The sequence below is a fragment of the Chrysochloris asiatica genome, unplaced genomic scaffold (genome assembly GCF_000296735.1).
Source record: "Chrysochloris asiatica unplaced genomic scaffold, ChrAsi1.0 scaffold00179, whole genome shotgun sequence".
NCBI lineage: Eukaryota > Metazoa > Chordata > Mammalia > Afrosoricida > Chrysochloridae > Chrysochloris > Chrysochloris asiatica.
Window position 1 is genome coordinate 1,181,083 of NW_006408697.1, and position 19,050 is coordinate 1,200,132.

General features: G+C 39.0%; 1 protein-coding gene across 1 annotated transcript in view; it reads right to left on the reverse strand.

Moving 5' to 3' along the window:
• Positions 1 to 19,050, reverse strand: part of RYR2 (ryanodine receptor 2 (cardiac)) — a 786,033-nt gene that overhangs the window by 390,263 nt on the left and 376,720 nt on the right. The window contains exons 29-32 of the mRNA XM_006872010.1: positions 16,961 to 17,135; positions 1,605 to 1,813; positions 791 to 1,143; positions 124 to 238 (exon numbers count right to left, since the gene is read on the reverse strand). Coding sequence (XP_006872072.1) covers positions 124 to 238; positions 791 to 1,143; positions 1,605 to 1,813; positions 16,961 to 17,135 — 852 coding nt within the window. The remainder of the gene's footprint in view (positions 1 to 123; positions 239 to 790; positions 1,144 to 1,604; positions 1,814 to 16,960; positions 17,136 to 19,050) is intronic.

The following is a 19,050-nucleotide window of genomic DNA, read 5'->3' on the forward strand; positions in this document are numbered from 1 at the left end:
TTAAGTTAATGATTTATTCTTATAATAAACTTGACAAATACAATAAATCAAAGTGAGCTATTCAAAATGCAAAACATGACAATAAAAAAACTAAAATAAATGAAAACTGCTGCAAGCTCATACCGTGGACGTTTGCATTAAGTAATCATAGTCATCCCGATCATCGGCAAGGACATCTTCAGTCAGTCTTGCGGAATGACTGGTGCTGTAATCTGGCTTTGTTCTTCTAAGCAGAAATCTGAAATGATTAGAGGACTAGGAGTAAGTTATGTGATAATCTTCTGTCTACTTCACACATGAGCATATAATCAATTCAGCAAAGTGACTCGCAACTTGTCAAGTTCTGAAGGCGTTTTTGATTGTCACTGAGAGAGGGTGCTATGTTTCTAAACATCTTATAATGAACAGGACGGCCACTATTCATAAAATTATCTGGCCAAAGTGCTAAGTGTGTTCATGTTGAGAAATATTAGTTTACCGCAAGGAAATATTCTAAAGTAACCCATATTTTTATCCACAAAATGTATTATTTATACAGAATACTTAGTGTCAATGAAGACTGCAAATATTGAGATCTTGAAAAGTAACTATTGGAATAAATTATTTAAGGGCTAAGAAACTGGATGACTAATGGGTGGTACATTTTTTCCTTCAGAATATTTTTCACACACACGAACACTGGGTTGGGGAAACAGGAGGAACAAATTAGCAATGGGAGATCCCTGACTTTCTACTGTAATCCTCTTGACATAACTACATTTTACAGATCATACTTTATGATAATAATGACCTTTGTTTCAGACGAGAGGGCTTTTCTTGAGCATAATCTTTGTGGTTATTAAACTCTGACTTTGGAGCTTCTTTCTCTTTGTCAACTCGATCAGGCACCAGATGGCCATGAGCTGTCTTCATTAGAACCTCAAAATCTGAATCTGCATCATAATCCTCCAGGTCATTCTTGGGCCCAAAGAGGCCGGCCCCAGGGAGTCCTCCTGTAGCCGTCTTGGAGAAGACTTCTGCACACTCGATTGGCATGCTCAGACGATAAAACATGATATCAGTGCTGCTGTTCTGAGACCCAAAGGACTTCTGAGTCACCTTCAAGCATGGAGAGCTGTCTATGGTACCATCTATTCTGGTTACCTACCAAAGGTAGAATGAACAGTTCACATTCTAATTACCATTGTCTCTTTTCTGATTCTAAAGATAACTCATTCACTCATGCTTTCAATTTCCAAACACAGTCCACATGGGACCTCATTTCAAAAAAGAGATATTCAAACATAGAGATCACTGGGTTACAAACATATTCTTCATTTTGCTTATACTTCAAAAGAGAGTTTGGGAAATTCATATTACAATTATACACTGTCATACTGAGCCTGACAGTAACTATAGAAAAAGGGAATTCATTATTCTTAATCAGTATACTCAGACACTCATAAAGACCTAGTACCAGATATTAATCATATAGTTAGGTCCTACATCTATGCAACATAACAGGGTCATCATTTTAAGTATGTTACAGTAACTGTGTATAAAGAACTCCTGGAGACAGCTTACTCCTGATTTTTAAACAGTCTGATTTTTAAAGAAAAACCAACCTCAATATGTTCATGGTTTGATGGAACTTGAAGAAACTGAGGAAGCCTCTTGCTTAGCCACATGGTAATATCCCTATTTGTATTCACTGCAAATGGTTCATAGCCCTCTTGCAAGCCACAGATGGTAAAATACTTCAAGGTGCTGACATCCTTTCCAAAGTTCATCCTGCCCACCTGAGCCACACCAAGGCTACATACAGGTATGAATCCTGTGAAGAAAGAGTAAACCTACAATCTTTTATCTCATTATATGAAATTCTGGTAGCATGGAATTATCAAAAGCATTGCTTGGCAATTTTTACCTTTGTGAAAAACATTGCTCTGCAGTGAAAACACATTGTATTGAAGATAGCACTGACATTCACCATTAAATGTCAAAATCAGAAGAACAGGACTTAATCTTGGCATTATCATTTACTAATTGTGGGCCCCAAGGAGCTCTGGTAGCGTAGTGGTTACGAATCGGGCTGCGAACCTTAAGGTTAGCGGTTCGAAACTACCAGCCGCTTCGCGGGAGAAAGATGAGGCTTTCTACTCCCGTAAGGATTTACACCCTCGGAAACCCTATACAGACAGGGTCGCTATGGGTCGGAACCGACTCGACGGCACTTAACAACAACAACAACAATTGTGGGCCCCAGATAAGTTATTCTCTCACCCTCAATATGTAAAAAATGAGATGCTATGAAGCAGCCATCAGCCTCAAGATTCTAGAAAGTTCAGTCAAAGAAGAAAGTCCCCACCCTAGAGCCCCCTGGCTCCTGAGTACATGTGACATTATTACACAAGGAGAGTAAGGAGGAAGTGAGTGACAATGGGGCATGCTTCTCATTGTCATGCTCTTCCATCCAGAGGAAGAATTTGACAGAACAAAATTTAACATGGAATTTGACAGAACAAAACCAAACACACACAATTGAAGGGAAAGATGGTATGTAAAATTGTTAAAAGGTTTCATCCATCATTAGCAAGCTATTTTTTTTTTCTAGGTCAAAAATTTATTAGAAATAATTACTCTAAATTACAACCTTTTCAATTCACGGAATTTGTGTTTCCATTTCCCTCAAAACGTTTCATTTTCTGTTACTAGATTGTCTTAAGATATGTCTTTGTTAAAACAAAATATTTAAGCTTATAAATTCAATTATAATGAGATTATTTAGCCTCATGTTAGGAATAATGATTATAAATTAGTTTTATAGATGAGAAAACTCAAGTTTCCTAAGCAGAAAAATGTTTGTATAAAAGTAGTCAGCCACTTGGCAAGAATTTAATACATTCTTTTTTTTTTTTAAACATTAAAAAAAAAATACGATAAGGTTGTTGTTGTTGTTAGGTGCCTTTGAGCAGTTCCAATTCCTAGTGACCCTATAAACAACACAGTGAAATACAGCCTGGTCCTGGGCTAGCCTCACAACTTTTGTTATGTTTGAGCCGATTGTTGCTGCCACTGTTTCATTACAGCTCATTGGGGGCCTTCCTCTTTTTTGTTGACCCTTCTCCAGAGACTGGTCCATCCTGACAACATGTTCAAAGAATGGGAGGAGAAGCCTTGCCACCCTCACTTCTAAGGAACATTCTGGCTGTTCTGTTTGTTCCTCTTGCAGTCCATGGTACTTTCAGTATTCTTCTTCAATGCCATAATTTAAATTCATCAATTCTTCCATGGGCTTCCTTATTCATTGCCCAACTTTTGCATGCATATGAGAGATTGAAAATATCATGACTTGCGTCAGACACACCTTAGTTTTCAAAGTAGCACCTTTGCTTTTTAAAAATTTAAAGAGGTCTTTTACAGTAGATTTAACAAGCTATTTTTGATGTTTGAAGAAAAATTTGCCTTTTTATGGAATACTTTAGAGGTATGTGTAAGTGTATGTGTGTGTGTGTGTGTGTGTGTGTGTGTGTATGAGGGAGCTTCAAGAAGTCTGTGGAAAAGTTCCATTCTTTCAATTTTGTTTTTCCATGAGTATTTTGAAGACCCCCATACACACACACACATATATATATACACACATATACACACACATACACACACACACACATATATATACATATGTATGTATGTTGTTGTTAGGTGCCACTGAGTTGATACCAACTCAAACTGTCCTTACGCATACCAGAATGAAACATTGCCTGATCTTGGGCCAACCTCACTACTGTTGCCACGCTTGAGTGCATCGATGCTGCCACTTGGCCAGTCCATCTCATTGGGGGTCTTCCTCTTTTCCTCTGACCCTCCACCTTACCAAACATAACATCCTTCTCCAGTTACTGGTCCCTCCTGACAAGATGTCTGAAGTATGAGAGACGAAGTTGTCCATCTTGGCCTCCAAAGGAGCACTCTAGCTGCACTTCTACCAAAATGGATCTATTGGTTCATTTGGCAGTCCATGGCACTATATACATATATATAGTTGTATGATCAAGGGCAGTTTTTCAATCAGTAAAAGGGAATACTGTGTGTTTTAAAATAAGGACAGGTGTGCATCAGGGCTATCATTTTTCATCACATTTACTCAGTCTGTATGATGAGCAAATAATTCAAGAAGCTGGACTATAAAAGAAGAATGTGGCATCATGGAGGAAGACTTATGAACAACCTGAGATATGCAGATTACAACTTGCTTGCTGAAAGCTAGGAGGACTTGAAGCACTTAATGACGAAGACCAAAGTCTTCAATATGGATTACACCTCAACATAAAGAAAAAAAAAAAAAAAAACCTCATCTGGACCAATAAACAACATAATGATAAATGAAGAAAAGTTTGAAGTCCTTGGGGATTTCATTGTACCTTTATCTACAATCAACACCCATGAATACAGCAGTTCAAAATCAAACAATATATGGAATTGGAAAAATCTGCTACAAGAATCTTAAAAGTGTTAAAAGGCAAAGATGTAAAAGATCAAAGAAGAATGAATGCATGTGTTTGAACTGCAAGGTCGGCAGTTCAAGCTCACCAGCCACTCCTTGGAAACCCTACCACATACAGCATTGCTATGGGTCAGAACCAAGTTGATGGCACTTCACAACAACAACACTGATGATGAATACTGAATTTACTATGGACTGTCAAAAGAAAGAATACATCTGTCTTGGAAGTACAGTCAAAATACCACTTATGAGAGTGGATTGTGAGACCTCATCTCATGTATTTTTGAGATTGTAATAGTTCAGGTTTTTGATAGCTTGACTGGGCCAGGATTCTTAATGGTTTGACAGTTAAGATGTAGTTATCCCTATTATTAGATCTAATATAATGTCATTAACTCGATGATGAGGTCGGCTAAGAGCAGCCAATCAACTGAAAGGAAGTTTCCTCGAGGATGTGGCCTGAACTCACCCAGAAGTACCACGCATGATAAGTCTAGCCATTTGATCCCAAAGGTCTCAGCCTTGGAAACCCTATGCAGTGCAGTTCTACTCTCACACATGGACTGCCATGAGCCGGAGTCTACTCTTTGTCAACTTTTTCCTTTTTTAAGGGGAAAGATTCAAAATTTCAGGTGCAAACATGTATTAAAAAATTGACATTTAGAATGCAGAAATCCCATCACTTTATACATTTTAAAGTCTTACAAATATCATAAGTATAAATGTCAGAAATATAGTATTTGTATTAATAAACTATCTGGCATACCTGTCTAATAATCTTTTCCTCACTGGCTTAATGTTCTTGGACTGTCTCATCGTGTGTTAACTTTATAATTTTATTTTTCTAAGAAATTTTTAAAATACAGCTTTTCTTCTAGCATAGCTGGCCCAGCAGGTCCCCTGGAAAGTCACTGTTCTGACTGGCTCTTTGGATAGTGTTGACAGATCCAAGTCTCGTCCCTGGTTATGATTTAGTCCATAAAATTATCTTCACTAGCTCTAATCTTATTAAAAGATTGATGAAAAGATCAGCTCTTTCAGTTAGCTGATGTTTTCTTAATTTGTCTGCTACCCATTGAACTTAAAGCTTGCAGAGGCCAGGGTGTTTGCATACAACTGAAAATGTGATACCATGTGCAATGCCAACTTGAATAGCTATTGCATTGCCATATTACCGAATTGCCGAATTACCAAAGAATGGTAATTGTACGGTCTCCCACCACTTTTGGACTTCAGTCATAGTTTCTTCATTTGTCAAGGTTGATGGTCTCCCTCCCCTTTCCTAACTCATCTTTGAGGTCTTCCCTACCTTCCTTAAAATGCTTGATCCTTCTTAAAACATTTGCTTTATGTGAGGCAGCATTCCCATAAACTTTTTACAATTCAATGATTTAGGGAGATGTTCACTTGAGTTTTGTTAAAAATTCGCTACTAACACTGACGTAAAAATATTTTTTCTCTCTCTCGCCCCAAACAAGTATGCTTTTTTATTTTTAAAGATAACATGACTAAGACAAATGTGTTGCTGAGAGAACTTGTCTCTAGCCAGTTACTAATCACAGAGACATGTTTAAACCCCTTTTGTTTGGAATAAACCCAAGCATGTCTGAACTGAAGTAGCAATGCTTTTTGGCTTACCCTTGTTGCCATGAAAGGGTGTTTCCATGAAAAGGAATAATATTCAACCTTTGAAAACTTGCCTTTAAAAGGTTCATCAAAGTATGGGAAAACAAGCACAATAACTACTGTTTGAAGAAAGAGGTAAGAAATGGTTTGTTGTTAAAGATACGAAAAATCCAGACAGAACTCTTTTTACTAGAAAAGGTTTTTAGAGTACTAGAATTTTTAATATTTGTTTATAAAATTGTTAAGCTCTTTTTTTATGTATTCCAACATAACAAATTGTCTTGAATAAATATGCATTTGATTATGAGATTAAATGATTAGCTCCATAATGTTGTTACTGGTGTTAAGTGACATCAAGTCAGTTCCGGCTCATATATGAGTTTACAATGAGCAGTTGATGGGTTTGAGCTACTGACATTATGGTTTATAGTCCAGTGCTGATCCTACAGCTCCACACCACAAGCGTACAACAGAACCATTCACTTCATACAATAAGACATACCTACACTGCTCTCATAGAGAAATTTCACAAGAACAATATGGACAAAAAATGACCCAAATAGTATATTCATTAATCATACCATCACAGCCAGAGAGTATGTAGTGATAACTGTACCAGAAGTTTTGGAAGTAAAATTAAACCAGTAAAAGATTTATGGGGTGAAATTTTGCAAGATGCATTAAGAAATATATAACCATTCATTTATTTATTTGACAAATAATTACTGAGCAGCTACATCATGCCAGAAATTGGGTAAACAACACAGACCCAACCAAAAGGATATTCCAATCTAATTTGCCAGAGAGGCATGTACAGAAAGAATATAAAAATAACCTACTGACTCATCAAGGAAGATGTGGTGCTAAGAACAGAGCAGAGGATGAATGGGAATGTTTTACACAGGTGTTGTCATCCAAGAAGGTGGTAGACAGGTAGTGTTAACAAATGAGTTAGAACAAAGTTAGGAGTCAAAAGACCTGGATTCAAGTCTCATCACCATCATGTCTTGGTTATTTGATCTTTGACAAGTTACTTAAATATTCTAAGACTTAATCCTTCCTCCTGTAATACCTAGCCCATAGGATGATGGTTTAAAAAATGAGTCCCTACAAGTGCTTAACAGGAATGTCCTGTGAAGTCAACTTAAAGTGGAAATAAAAGGGATAAAGGAGATTAAATGTTCACAATAAGAGAATAGATATGTGTAGCAAATAAAGATGTTTCCATTTTAATAAAAAGTCTAGAGAGGATAAGCACACATGTTGTTTTTCTTAGGTATCCTTAAGCCTATACTGAATCGCAGCAACTCCACTTGAAAGATACAACTGCCTCACAGTTTTCTCGGTGGTAACCTTTACAGGTGGCATTTCCTGAGCTAGCAGCTGAGCACTTAACCATTGCACAAGGTTTCCTGAGCAAAATGCAAACAATTGGGTGAAAATTATACAGCTATTCATTTACTACGCCAGCATCTTTTTTGAAGTGTTCATACTTCTTAAATAAAAAGGTGATTTTTTAAAGAGTTTTCAAATTACCATTTAAATTATTATTTTTTTATATGTTTTTAAGATGTTGTTTGTTAAGTTTTGTCAAGTTGGCTCCTAACCATAGCAACCCTGAATAGGGTTTCTGAGGAGCAGCTGGTGAGCTAGAATGACCGACTTGCAGTTCAAACCAACTTTGCAATCCAGCACATTAGTCTAGAGCACCACATCGAGATTCCTTTTCTTTTTAAGGTTGCTGTTATTGTTAGGTGCCATCAAGTCGGTACCGACCCATAGCGACCTTATGCACAGCTCAATGAAACACTGTCCAATCCTAGGCCAACCTCACTACTGCTGCGACACTTGAGTCCATCAATGCTGCCACTTAGCCAATCCATCTCGTTGGGGGTCTTCCTCTTTTTCTTTGACCCTCCACCTTACCAAACATGATATCCTTCTCCAGCAACTGGTCCCTCCTGACAATATGTTCGAATTATGAGAGATGAAGTTTGGTCATCTTGGCCTCCAAGGAGCACTCTGGCTACACACTTCTTGCAGAACAGATCGACTGGCTCTTTTGGCAGCCCATGGCACTTTCAATATTCTCCTCCAACACCATAACTCAAATGTATCAATTCTTCTATGGTCTTCCTTATTTACTGTCCAGCTTTCACATGCATGTGAGTTTATTGAAAATACCATGGCTTGGGTCAGGAGCACCTTAGTCCTCAAGCTGACATCTTTGCTCTTCAACACTTTAAAAAAGATCTTGTGCAGCAGATTTGCTAATGCAATAAGTCATTTGATTTCTTAAAGGCTGCTTCCTAGAGTGTTGATAGTTGATCCAAAAAGAATGAAGTCCTTGACAACTTCAATCTTTTCTCCACTGGTAAATATGTTGTTTATTGGTCCAGTGGTGAGGAATTTTGTTTTCTTGACAATGAGATGTGATCCATACCGAAGGCTGTACTCTTTGATCTTCATCAGTAAATATTTTAAGTCCTCTTCACTTTCAGCAAGCAAGGCTGAATCATCTGCATATTACAGGTTGTTAATGAGTCTTCCTCCAATTCTGATGCCAAGTTTTTCTTCATAGATCCCAGCTTCTCATATTATTTGCTCAGCATACAGGTTGAATAAGTATGATGAAAGAATACAACTTTGTCACACACCTTTCTTAATTTTAAACCATTCAGTGTTCCCATGTTCTGTTCGAACAACAGCCTCTTGGTCCAGGTACAGATTCCTCATGAGCACAATTAACTGTTCTGGAATACTCATACTTCACAATGTTGTCCATAGCTTGTCATGATCCACACAATCGAAAGCCTTTGCATAGTCAATAAACCATAGGTAAACAGCTTTCTAATATTCTCTGCTTTCAGCCAAGATCCATCGGATATCAGCAATGATATCCCTCATTCCACAGCCTCTTCTGAATCCGGCTTAAACCTCTGGAAGTTCTCTGTCAATGTATGCTTGCAGCCGTTTCTGTATTACCTTGAGTAAAACTTTACTTGCATGGGATATCAAAGAGATTGTCCTATGATTTACGCATTCCAGTGGGTAACCTCTCTTTGGAATGGGCACAAATACGGATCTCTTCCAATCAGTCGGCCAGATAGTTGTCTTCCAAATTTATTGGCAGAGATGACTGAGTGTCTCCTGTGCTGCCTCACTTTCTTGAAAGATTTCAATTTTGATTCCATCAATTCCTGGTGCCTTGTTCTTTGCACATTCCTTCAATGCACCTTGGACTTCCTCCTTCAGTATCATTGGCTCTTGATCATATGCTACCTCTTGAAATGGCTGAACATTAACCACTTCCTTTTGGTACAGTGACTCTGTGTATTCCTTCCATCTTCTCTTGATGCTTTCTGCATCATTCAATAATTTTCCCAGAGAATCTTTCAATAACAAAAGTTGAGGCTTGAATTTTTTCTTCAGTTCCCCCAGCTTGAGAAATGCTGAGCGTGTTCTTCCTTTTTGGTTTTCTGATTCCAGATCTTTACACATTTTCTTGTAATATTTGGCTTTATCTTCATGAGCTGATCTTTGAAATTTTCTATTCAGCTCTTGGACCGCCTCATTTCTTCCATTTGCTTTAGCATCTCTACACTGGAGAGCAAGTTTCAGTGTCTCTTCTGACCTCCATTTTGATCTTTTCCTTCTTTCTTGTCTTCTTATTGACTTTCTGCTTTCTTCATGTATGATGTTCTTGATGTTGTCTCACAACTCTTCTGGTCTTCTGTCTTTAGCATTTAATGTATCAAATCTGTTCTTCAGATGATCTCTAAATTCAGGTGGGATATATTCAAGGTCATATTTTGTCTCTTGTGGACTTGTTTTCATTTTGTTCAGCTTCAGTTTGAATTTGCATATGAGTAATTGATGGTCTGTTCTACAGTCTGCCCCTGGCCTTGTTTTCACTGATGATAAGGACGTTTTCCATCGTCTCCTTCTGCAGATGTAGTCAATTTGATTTCTATGTATTCCATCTGGTGAGGTCCATGTGTATAGTCATCTCTTATGCTGTCTAAAAGACGGTACATGAAATGAACAAATCATTGATTTTGCAGAATTCTATCATGTGTTCTCCAGCATCATTTCTATCACCAAGGCGATATTTTCCAACTACTGAACCTTCTTTTTGCTCCTAACCTTTGCATTCCAATCACCAGTATTGATCAACACATCTTGATTGCATGTTTGATCAATTTCAGATTGAAGAAGTTGATAGAACTCTTCTATTTCATCCTCACTGGCTTTATTATTTGGTGCATAAATTAGAGTGACAGTGATATTAACTGGGCTTCCTTTTAGGCACATGGGTATTATCCTATCACAGACAGCGTTGTACCTCATGACCGATCTAGATATGTTCTTTTTGACAATGAATGCAACACCATTCTTCTTTAATCTGTCATTTCCGTCATAGTAAACCATGTGGTTGTCAGATTCAAAATGGCCAATACCAGTCCATTTCAGCTCACTAATGCGTAAGATATCAATGTTTACACATTCCATTTCATTTTTAACAACTTCACATTTTCCCAGCTTCATACTTTGTACATTCCATGTTCCGATTTTCAGTGGATGTTTACAGCTGTTTCTCTTCAGTTTTGAGTTGTGCCCCATCAGCAAATGAAGGTCCCATGGGCTTTACTCCATTCACATCATCACGGTCAACTCCACTTTGAGGAGGCACCTCTTCCCCAGCCATATTTTAAGTGCCTTCGAATCTGAGGGGCTTCTTTTCTAGCACTATATCTGACAGTGTTTTTCTGCTAATCATAAGGTTTTCAGTGAGTAAATATTCGGAAGTAGTTTGTCACTCCTTCTTCCTAGACTGGTAGCATAGTGGTTAACTTCGGCTGCTACACAAAAAGGTCAGTCATTTGAACTCACCAGATGCTCCACAAGAGAAAGATGAGGCAATCTGCTTCCAGAAGGGTTAAAGCCTTGGAAACCCTGTAGATCAGTTCTACTCTGACCTATAGGATCATTACGAATTGCATGACAATTCTTATAATTAATTTTTAAAATGCATGTAGTTTGCAACAGTTACCATTGTAGATTATATTTTTATTGCTTATGTTGATCCCTTTAAGGCAGTGTGCAAAGATGCTTCAAAAAGTTTGTGCAAAATGAAATGCAAAGAGAATGGCTATTGCCTGGAGGGGGCTGCAATCACTGAGATGAAACAAAGCATCTGATTTGTTGAATGTAGAATCTATGATCTTGTCTATAAACGTTCACTCAATGAACAATAAAAAACTCTTTTGTTTTAAAAAAGAAAGATAATCTAACTTTTCCACGAACTTCTTGAAGCCTCCTTGTGTCTAAGTATATCCGTAAGTAAAGGCAGTATATATGTTTTCTTTTTTTAAGTGAGTACAATTTAATCATGAAAATGAGATCTGGTTGTGACATCATATCATAATGATTTCATAATGAAAGTACTATCTTTAATAACTGTCTTTATTTTAATTTTAATGAGCAGCGTTTAAAATCACCAGGAGTGACAAACTGGTAAAGCAGTAAGAGGGACGTAAATCCAGTTGCCTTGGCACTGATTGCATCTCACAGAGACCCATGTTTCAGAGTGGAACAGTGCTCCACAAGGTGTCCAATAGAAGTAGATTGCTATGTCTTCTGAGACACCACTATGTGGACTTGAACTACCAACCTTTGGTTAGCAGGTCAGTACATTAACCATTTACATCACCCAGGGACTGCAGAAGAAGCTAGAAGGTGGGAAAAAAATCTGTGAATTCTCTTAGGAAGGCCAAGAATTGGCAAAGTGTTCTGCACAATAAAGGTGCTAACTTGAAAAATAAAACACCTAGCACAGACCGTTTTATTATAGCAGTCAATGCTCCTTGATGTGTGGTTGGTATACTTCAACTCTGGGAATTATCACAAATATTTGGTGAGACAAATCTTTACTACTGCTCTCTCTATGAGGTAACCAAAACATTTGGTCACATAAATTGCCCACACAGCTAGTAAGCAGACTGACTGTAAACCTACCTTTAGCTGAGCCCAAGGTTCATCTTTAAGTTGGGACTCAGCAGACTTTTTCATCAGACTTTGTTGAAATCTGGTATTTCTTGCAACTACTCAAGTCTGCTTTGGAGCTTTGAAACTTGAAACACAAACAAATGAGTGTGGCTGTGTGCCAGTAAAACTTTATTTACCCCTGATGTCTTCTTAAAATTAAGCAGAACTTTCACATATATACTAAAGACTATCTGTCATGAGCATTATGATATTTTAAGATCTACTGCTATAGGATGCAGAGTCCTGGTAGTGTAGTGAGTTATGTGTTTGAGTGCTAACCACAAGCTCATCAGCTCGAATCCACCAACCACTCGATGGGAGAAAGATGAGACTTTCTACTCCCCTAAAGATTTACTCATTGTAAATCCTATACAGTGTTGCTAAGAGTTGGCACCAACTTAATAGTATACCAACACCACCACCACCAAATAGGATATGCTGGGTAATGAATAAGGAAGACTGAACAAGAACTGATGCATTTAAATTAAGGTGTTGGTCAAGAGTACTGAATATTCACCCCATGGACTGCCTGAAAAATGAAAAAATCTGCCTTGGAAAAAGGATAGCCAGAATGCTTTGTCTCACATACTCTTGACATAGCATCAAGAGGGACCAGTCCCTGGAGAAAAATATTATGCTTATAAAAGTAGTGTCAGAGAAAAGAGGAGGACCCTCAAAAAGATGAACTGACACAGGGGCTGAGACAATGTGAGACTAGCAGAGGATCAGGCAGTGAGATGAAGCATTCTGTCTAGCTGGCATATGGCCTAGCAGATCCTCTAAGAACTCACTATTTGAATTGGACATTTTTTTTTTTTTTTTTTTTAAGGCATCCTAATTAGATTTGGAAGGGTCTCTGGTAGCATAGTGGTTACAAATTGGGCTGTGAACTGCAAGCTCAGCAGTTCGTAACTACCAGCTGTTCCACAGGAGAAATATGAGGATTTCTGCTCCCGTAGAGATTTACAGCCTCAGAAACGCTGTACAGGGTCGCTATGAGTCGAAAACGACTCCACAGCACTTAATAACAACAACAAATTAGATTTGGAGTCCTGGTGTGGCACTGTGGGTAAATGCGAAGGACTGCAAAGTGGGTTTGAAATGCAAGTTCGGTGGTTCAAGTTCACCAGCAGCTCCAACTCAATAGCACTTAACAACAACAAGACGACGACGAAAAGGAGTTCTGTTGTAGCACTGAGGGTTAATGTGCCAAACTGTAAGGTCAGTATGAGCCGCCAAGTTGGCAGTTCAAGCTCTCCAGCTGCTCCTGGTGGTTATGTGTCGTGCAGTTGGTTCTGACTCATAGCGAGACCCTGTACAGGGTTCTACGGCTGTAAATCTTTATGCAAGCAGAAAGTTTCAGCTTTCTCCCACGGAACAGCTGGTAATTTCAAACTGCTGACCCTGAGGTTAGCGGTTTGACTTGTAACCATTACACTACCAGAGCTCCTCCTAGGAAACCCTATACAGAGTCGTCATGAGTCAGAACCGACTCGACGGCACTCATGAGACTAACAGGAGTGCATTGGTTCCATAGGATAAGCACTGGTCTGGGAACCACAGGGTCTATGGTTTGAACCTGCCAGCCACTCCATGGGAGAAAGATGAGGCTTTCTGCTGCTATAGGGAATTGTTTTTAAAGCCATGGAAACCTATACATGGTCACTATAAGTCCTAACTGATTCGACAACAGTCACAACAAGACTAATACAAGTGTATTCTGGAGAGACTTGTCAACGTGCTGAAGTTTTGTTTGGATAAATTAAAATGTACGCATAAATTAAAATCCTAATGGCAATACTTTTTCACTTATTGTCATATAATGTCAGAGAATGATAAATGCTATCAGGATCGGACAGTGTTTCGTTCTGCTGTGCATAAGGTCACTATTAGTTGGTACCAACTCGATGGCACCTAACAACAACAACAATCAAGATTGACATAAATGGAACAAGATCATATGATAAATGATATCACTCTTAATATTTGGTCCATAGCAAAGCTTGATAATCGGAGCTCAATTCTTTATTAGTAGAAGTGGCCACACAGAAATATTAACATAATACAAAAGATTTCTACAAATCCATATATACGCTCCAGCATAGGTAAAACTGCGGTCCAACTTTTCTGTTCTTTGTGCTCTCTAACTTCTATTCTAGTTACCTTAACTGACCCCCTGCAAATAACACAGCCTGATGGTATCTAAGGGAAGGTTTCTTCCTGGCAGGCAGTCTTAAATTAGAGCCCAGTTGGTTACTTGAGCCAGAGCCAACTATGTGTAAATCTGTTAAAACAGTAGCTACAATTATGGCTCCTTTCAACACACGACAGATGGCGTCAGCACACTGTAACTCTGATCCTTTGATGAGAATCCATGCTCCGGAGCAGAGGGAGGCATGAACAGCAGACCTAGTCCAGCAAATGACTTTCAAGGATGTGAGGATGTGAGGGGGCTGGGTATCTGTCTTGGGAGCTCAACAGAAAGGAAGAGAAAGCAGATCACAAGCATATCCGCTTTTACTAAGAAGATATAATTTCAGACTTTGAAATTTCTAAAACACAGAAAGGAATTCACATGAATAGCCTAAACCAAATGGCCCAAACCGCTGCAAAAGCACATTATATGAGATGTACACTTGAATTATTCCATCAGAAAAAACACAGAAACATAGACAGCTGTCATCAATCAGCTCCACGTTGCAGTGACGTAATGTACAATAGAATACAACATTGCCTGGTCTTGCCACAGTCTCACAATGACCCCCATGTTTGAGTTCATCCTCAAGGCTATTGTGTTGATCCATTACACCATCTCCTTCACCCTCCCTTGACCCTCTACTTCTCCAAATATGATCAATTGCTACTTTTCATCATATGTCAAATTTTAAATGACTCCCTTCCTTCTTTTTAAATGAAAACTATATTTCAATGGACTAATATGCAACATCATGATAGATGATCTACAATCAATGCCTATGAAAATAAGTCAAGAAAACAAATGACATATTGCATTGGGAAAATCTGTTGCAAAAGACTTCCTTAAAGTGTTCAAAAGCAAAAATGTCACTTTGAGGACTAAGGTGTGGCTGACCCAAGTCATGGCACTAAAGTGCCTGATGTGCATGCTGTGAAAAAAGGAATCATAAGCTGGACAGTGAATAAAGAAGAGTGAAGAACTGATGACTTTGAATAAGGTGTTGGTGAAGAATATTGCCTGTACCATGAACTACCAGAAGAATAAACAAATCTGACTTGGAAGAATGCTCCTTAGAAGCAAGAAAGGGGAGGCTTCATTTCATGAACACTGGACATGTTATCTGGGGGGATCAGTCCCTAGAGACGGACTTCATGCTTGGTAAAGTGGAGTGTCAGTGAAAAAGAGGAAGACGCCCAAGAATCAAGATTGACACAACAATGGGTCCAAACATAACAGTGATGGTGAAGATGGTCTTGGACCAGTGTTCCACTTTGTAGCTGAGTCAAAACTGACTCAGTGAAACAGAGCAACATAACAACAGATGGACCAAAACTTAACAATTATTCAAAAGCAAAGATGACAAGGGGGCAGGGGAATTGGGAGTACTGAACACCAAACAAACAGAACACAATTACAGAGAATGGTGACACACTGGGATAAATGTAGCTAACACCACCAAACAATTTGGGTGGAAACTGTCAAATGGGAAACTAATGTGCTAGGTAAATCTTCTCAGAAAATCTCAATAAAGTATTATGCAAATGGAAAAAATAGATTAATTTTTAAATGCTATCTTATGGGGAGATGGAACGGCTGGAGACTTTGGCCCTGGAGAGAGAGAGGGACAGTGTGCGGACTACAGGGGGAAGGCTTGCAGGGTATACCCTTTGGTTGATCAATGATGCATGGAAGGGATTATAACCATGGCAAGGAAGCGATATACAATGGGATCAATGTGAAGCTGATGTCCTCCCATGTAAACTGTCACATAATTCACAATGAAGCATTAAAAAAAATGATATCTTTATATAACATTTTATTTAATGCCATCTTGTTTATATGCTTCCCAATGGAACTTTCTATGATGGTGAAGGTATTTTAAAACTGTGCTGTCTAAGAAGGCAGCCACTAGCTAGTACTGAGCACTTGGAATGTAGCTGATAACTGAGAACATCAACTTTAACTTTACTTCATTTAAAGGAATTGAAATTGAAATAGCTCCCTGTGGCTAGTGGCCACTGCACTGGGAGGACAGCTTACCCACTGGGACAAAGTTATTGGCTCCAATATTGTGATTCCATAGTACTTCCTGCATTCCTTTATTTTAGAAGGTACTCACTGAGCAGAAATTATATTAATGCTAGCCTACACTAGGAAACTCTGATTGACTTAAGGAGAAAACAGTACCTTATACTCATTTTTACCATCTCAGCCTCTGGCAGAGGACTTAATACATGGTAGGTTCTCATCAGATTTGTGTGAAATGAACCAACAGAAAGAGGCTATAAAAGCAGTTGATAACCCAGGGGAGTTCTAAATGAAAAGCTAACATTTGTGGAAAACTATCCTTTTGCCTGCCATTTATTTTCCAGTTCTCACTCATAAAAGACATGTCTGCATATTGAAATCCTAGTTAAGTCATCTAAATAGCAGTTCTGCTAAAGCAGTTTTCAGCATGCATGATCAAATAAGCCAGATGGTACATTTGAGATTTAAAGCTACAATTCATCTGCTCACTCACCCTTACACAAAGGTTGTAATGCTGGAGAACAAATAGCTTCATTGTGCTCTAAACCTGGAGACAACACATAATGCTGGGCACTTACCATCACCAACCTCAAAGTCCTTGAAAGCCAGTTCTGAGCCAGAATCATCAAGAAGGATCTCCCCATTTAGAGTGAACATCACAGTGTGCTCGTTCATATCAACCATGCAGCCCACCACATCGCCTGCTTGCCACGAGCGCCCGTAATGCTCACTGCCCTGGTGCCACCGCTGGGCCTGGGAGGAAACAGAGCCATTTGTCATGAGTGAGTCAGAGAAATAACACCCAACCACGGCTCCCCAATATGCCTCAACAACAAACCATTCTGTTAACATGATAGTTGGATGAACTCCCTTCAGTTTAGCAATCTATGGCAGTATTCTAGTTAATGCGCTAGACTGCAAAGTCGGTTTGAACCTTAAGGTTAGAGGTTCAAGCTCACCAGCTGCTCCTCGGAAACTCTATACAGGGTCACTATGGGTAGGAACCAACTCATTGGCACTTCACAACAACAACAAAGTGATACGGAGTTGTTGGTAAATTTTAAATACCTAATACTAACAGGGTATGGACTCTTGGTGTGGCGCTGTAGGATCAGCACTGGACTGCGAACCACAAGAGGCAGTTCAAACCCACCAGCTGCTCCTTGGAAACCCTATACAGGGTTGCTATGAGTTAGAACCGATACAACAACAACTATTATTGTAGAGCGTCTATTGCTTTATTCAATTCTATTATGGTTGGATTTCTGTCTTTTGAGACTTCCACTGGGAGCACAGATATGTATTATGATTATGTCCTCTTGTTCAGTTGACCCTTTAATCATGAGATAATGTCCTTTTTTTCTAATGCTGGTTTATGCCTGAAAGTCTATTTTATAAATACTTCCTGGTCATTGTTTATCATCTTTTCCTTAGTATGTTTTTTCCATCCTTTTATTTTTTCATCTATTTTTATCTTTGTGTGAAAGCTGTGTCTCTGGTAGACAGCATACTAAAGAATCCTGGGTTTTAATTCATTCTGCTGCTCTCTGTCTCCTTGTTGACTGTTGCATTTAATCCATTGATATTCAGTGTATTGATCAATAGGTAAGAATTTATCGTAGTCATTTTGCTGTGTGTTTTCCTGTGCTGCTGGTTTCTTTGTTCTATATAACTTTGTTCTATATAACTTTCTGTGCAGAGTTTCATTTTGTTTGTACAAAGGAATTCACCCCTGTGGCCTAATTCTTAGCGAAGTAGTAAGTACATATAGGGGGACAACAGCACTAGTAAAGTGTGCTTACCATGGAGTAGTCAATCATTCACAATCAAAAGGGCAACCTTTATTTACCTAAGAACAAAGTTGAGAAGGGAGGGGAAGGCGGGTGGAATGGAACTAGAAGCCACAGGGAGGAAGTGGGATGGCTGCTGTTTCAAGGAGGGGATTGCAGTCCTTGAGATGAAACTAAGTGTGTGATTTGTTGAATGTAAAACTGATAATCTTGTCTATAAACCTTCACTCAATTAAAAAAACTGACTCCTACCAAGAAGAGTTTGTAGGGGAGCTCTTCTATGGATCCAGGAGCCCTATACTGAAATATCCATCAGACCAGGAGACACAGAAAGATGAAAAGTCTTCCCAGGAGCTCTGGTAGCATAGTGGTTATGAATTGGGCTGCTAATTTCAAGGTCAGCAGTTGGAAACTACCAGCTGTTTCATGGGAGAAAGAGGAGGCTTTCTGCTCCCATAAAGATTGACAGCCTTGGAAACGCTGTACAGGGTCGTTATGAACTGGAACCGACTCTATGGCACATAACCACCACCAGAAGGATTAGACTTAGGACCCAGTCTACTCTGGTAAGGTCTTGTTACCAAGCTTATCTTCTGTGCCACACCAGGACTCCAGTCTCATTGTGGTGGTGGTGGCGGTATGACGTGGAATCGGTTCCAACTCAGTGACCCTGTACAGGGTTTCCAAGGCTCATTGTGGTTATTGTGAAGGTGCCGTCAACTTGGTTTGGATTCATAGCAACCCTGTATAGGGTTTCTGAGGAGCAGCTGGTGGGTTGAACTGCCAACCCTGTGCTTCACGGCCTAGTGCTAATCCTACAGCACCACACCAGGAGTCCAGAATCTCATTAGGATGCATAAAAAAAATAAAAAAAAATA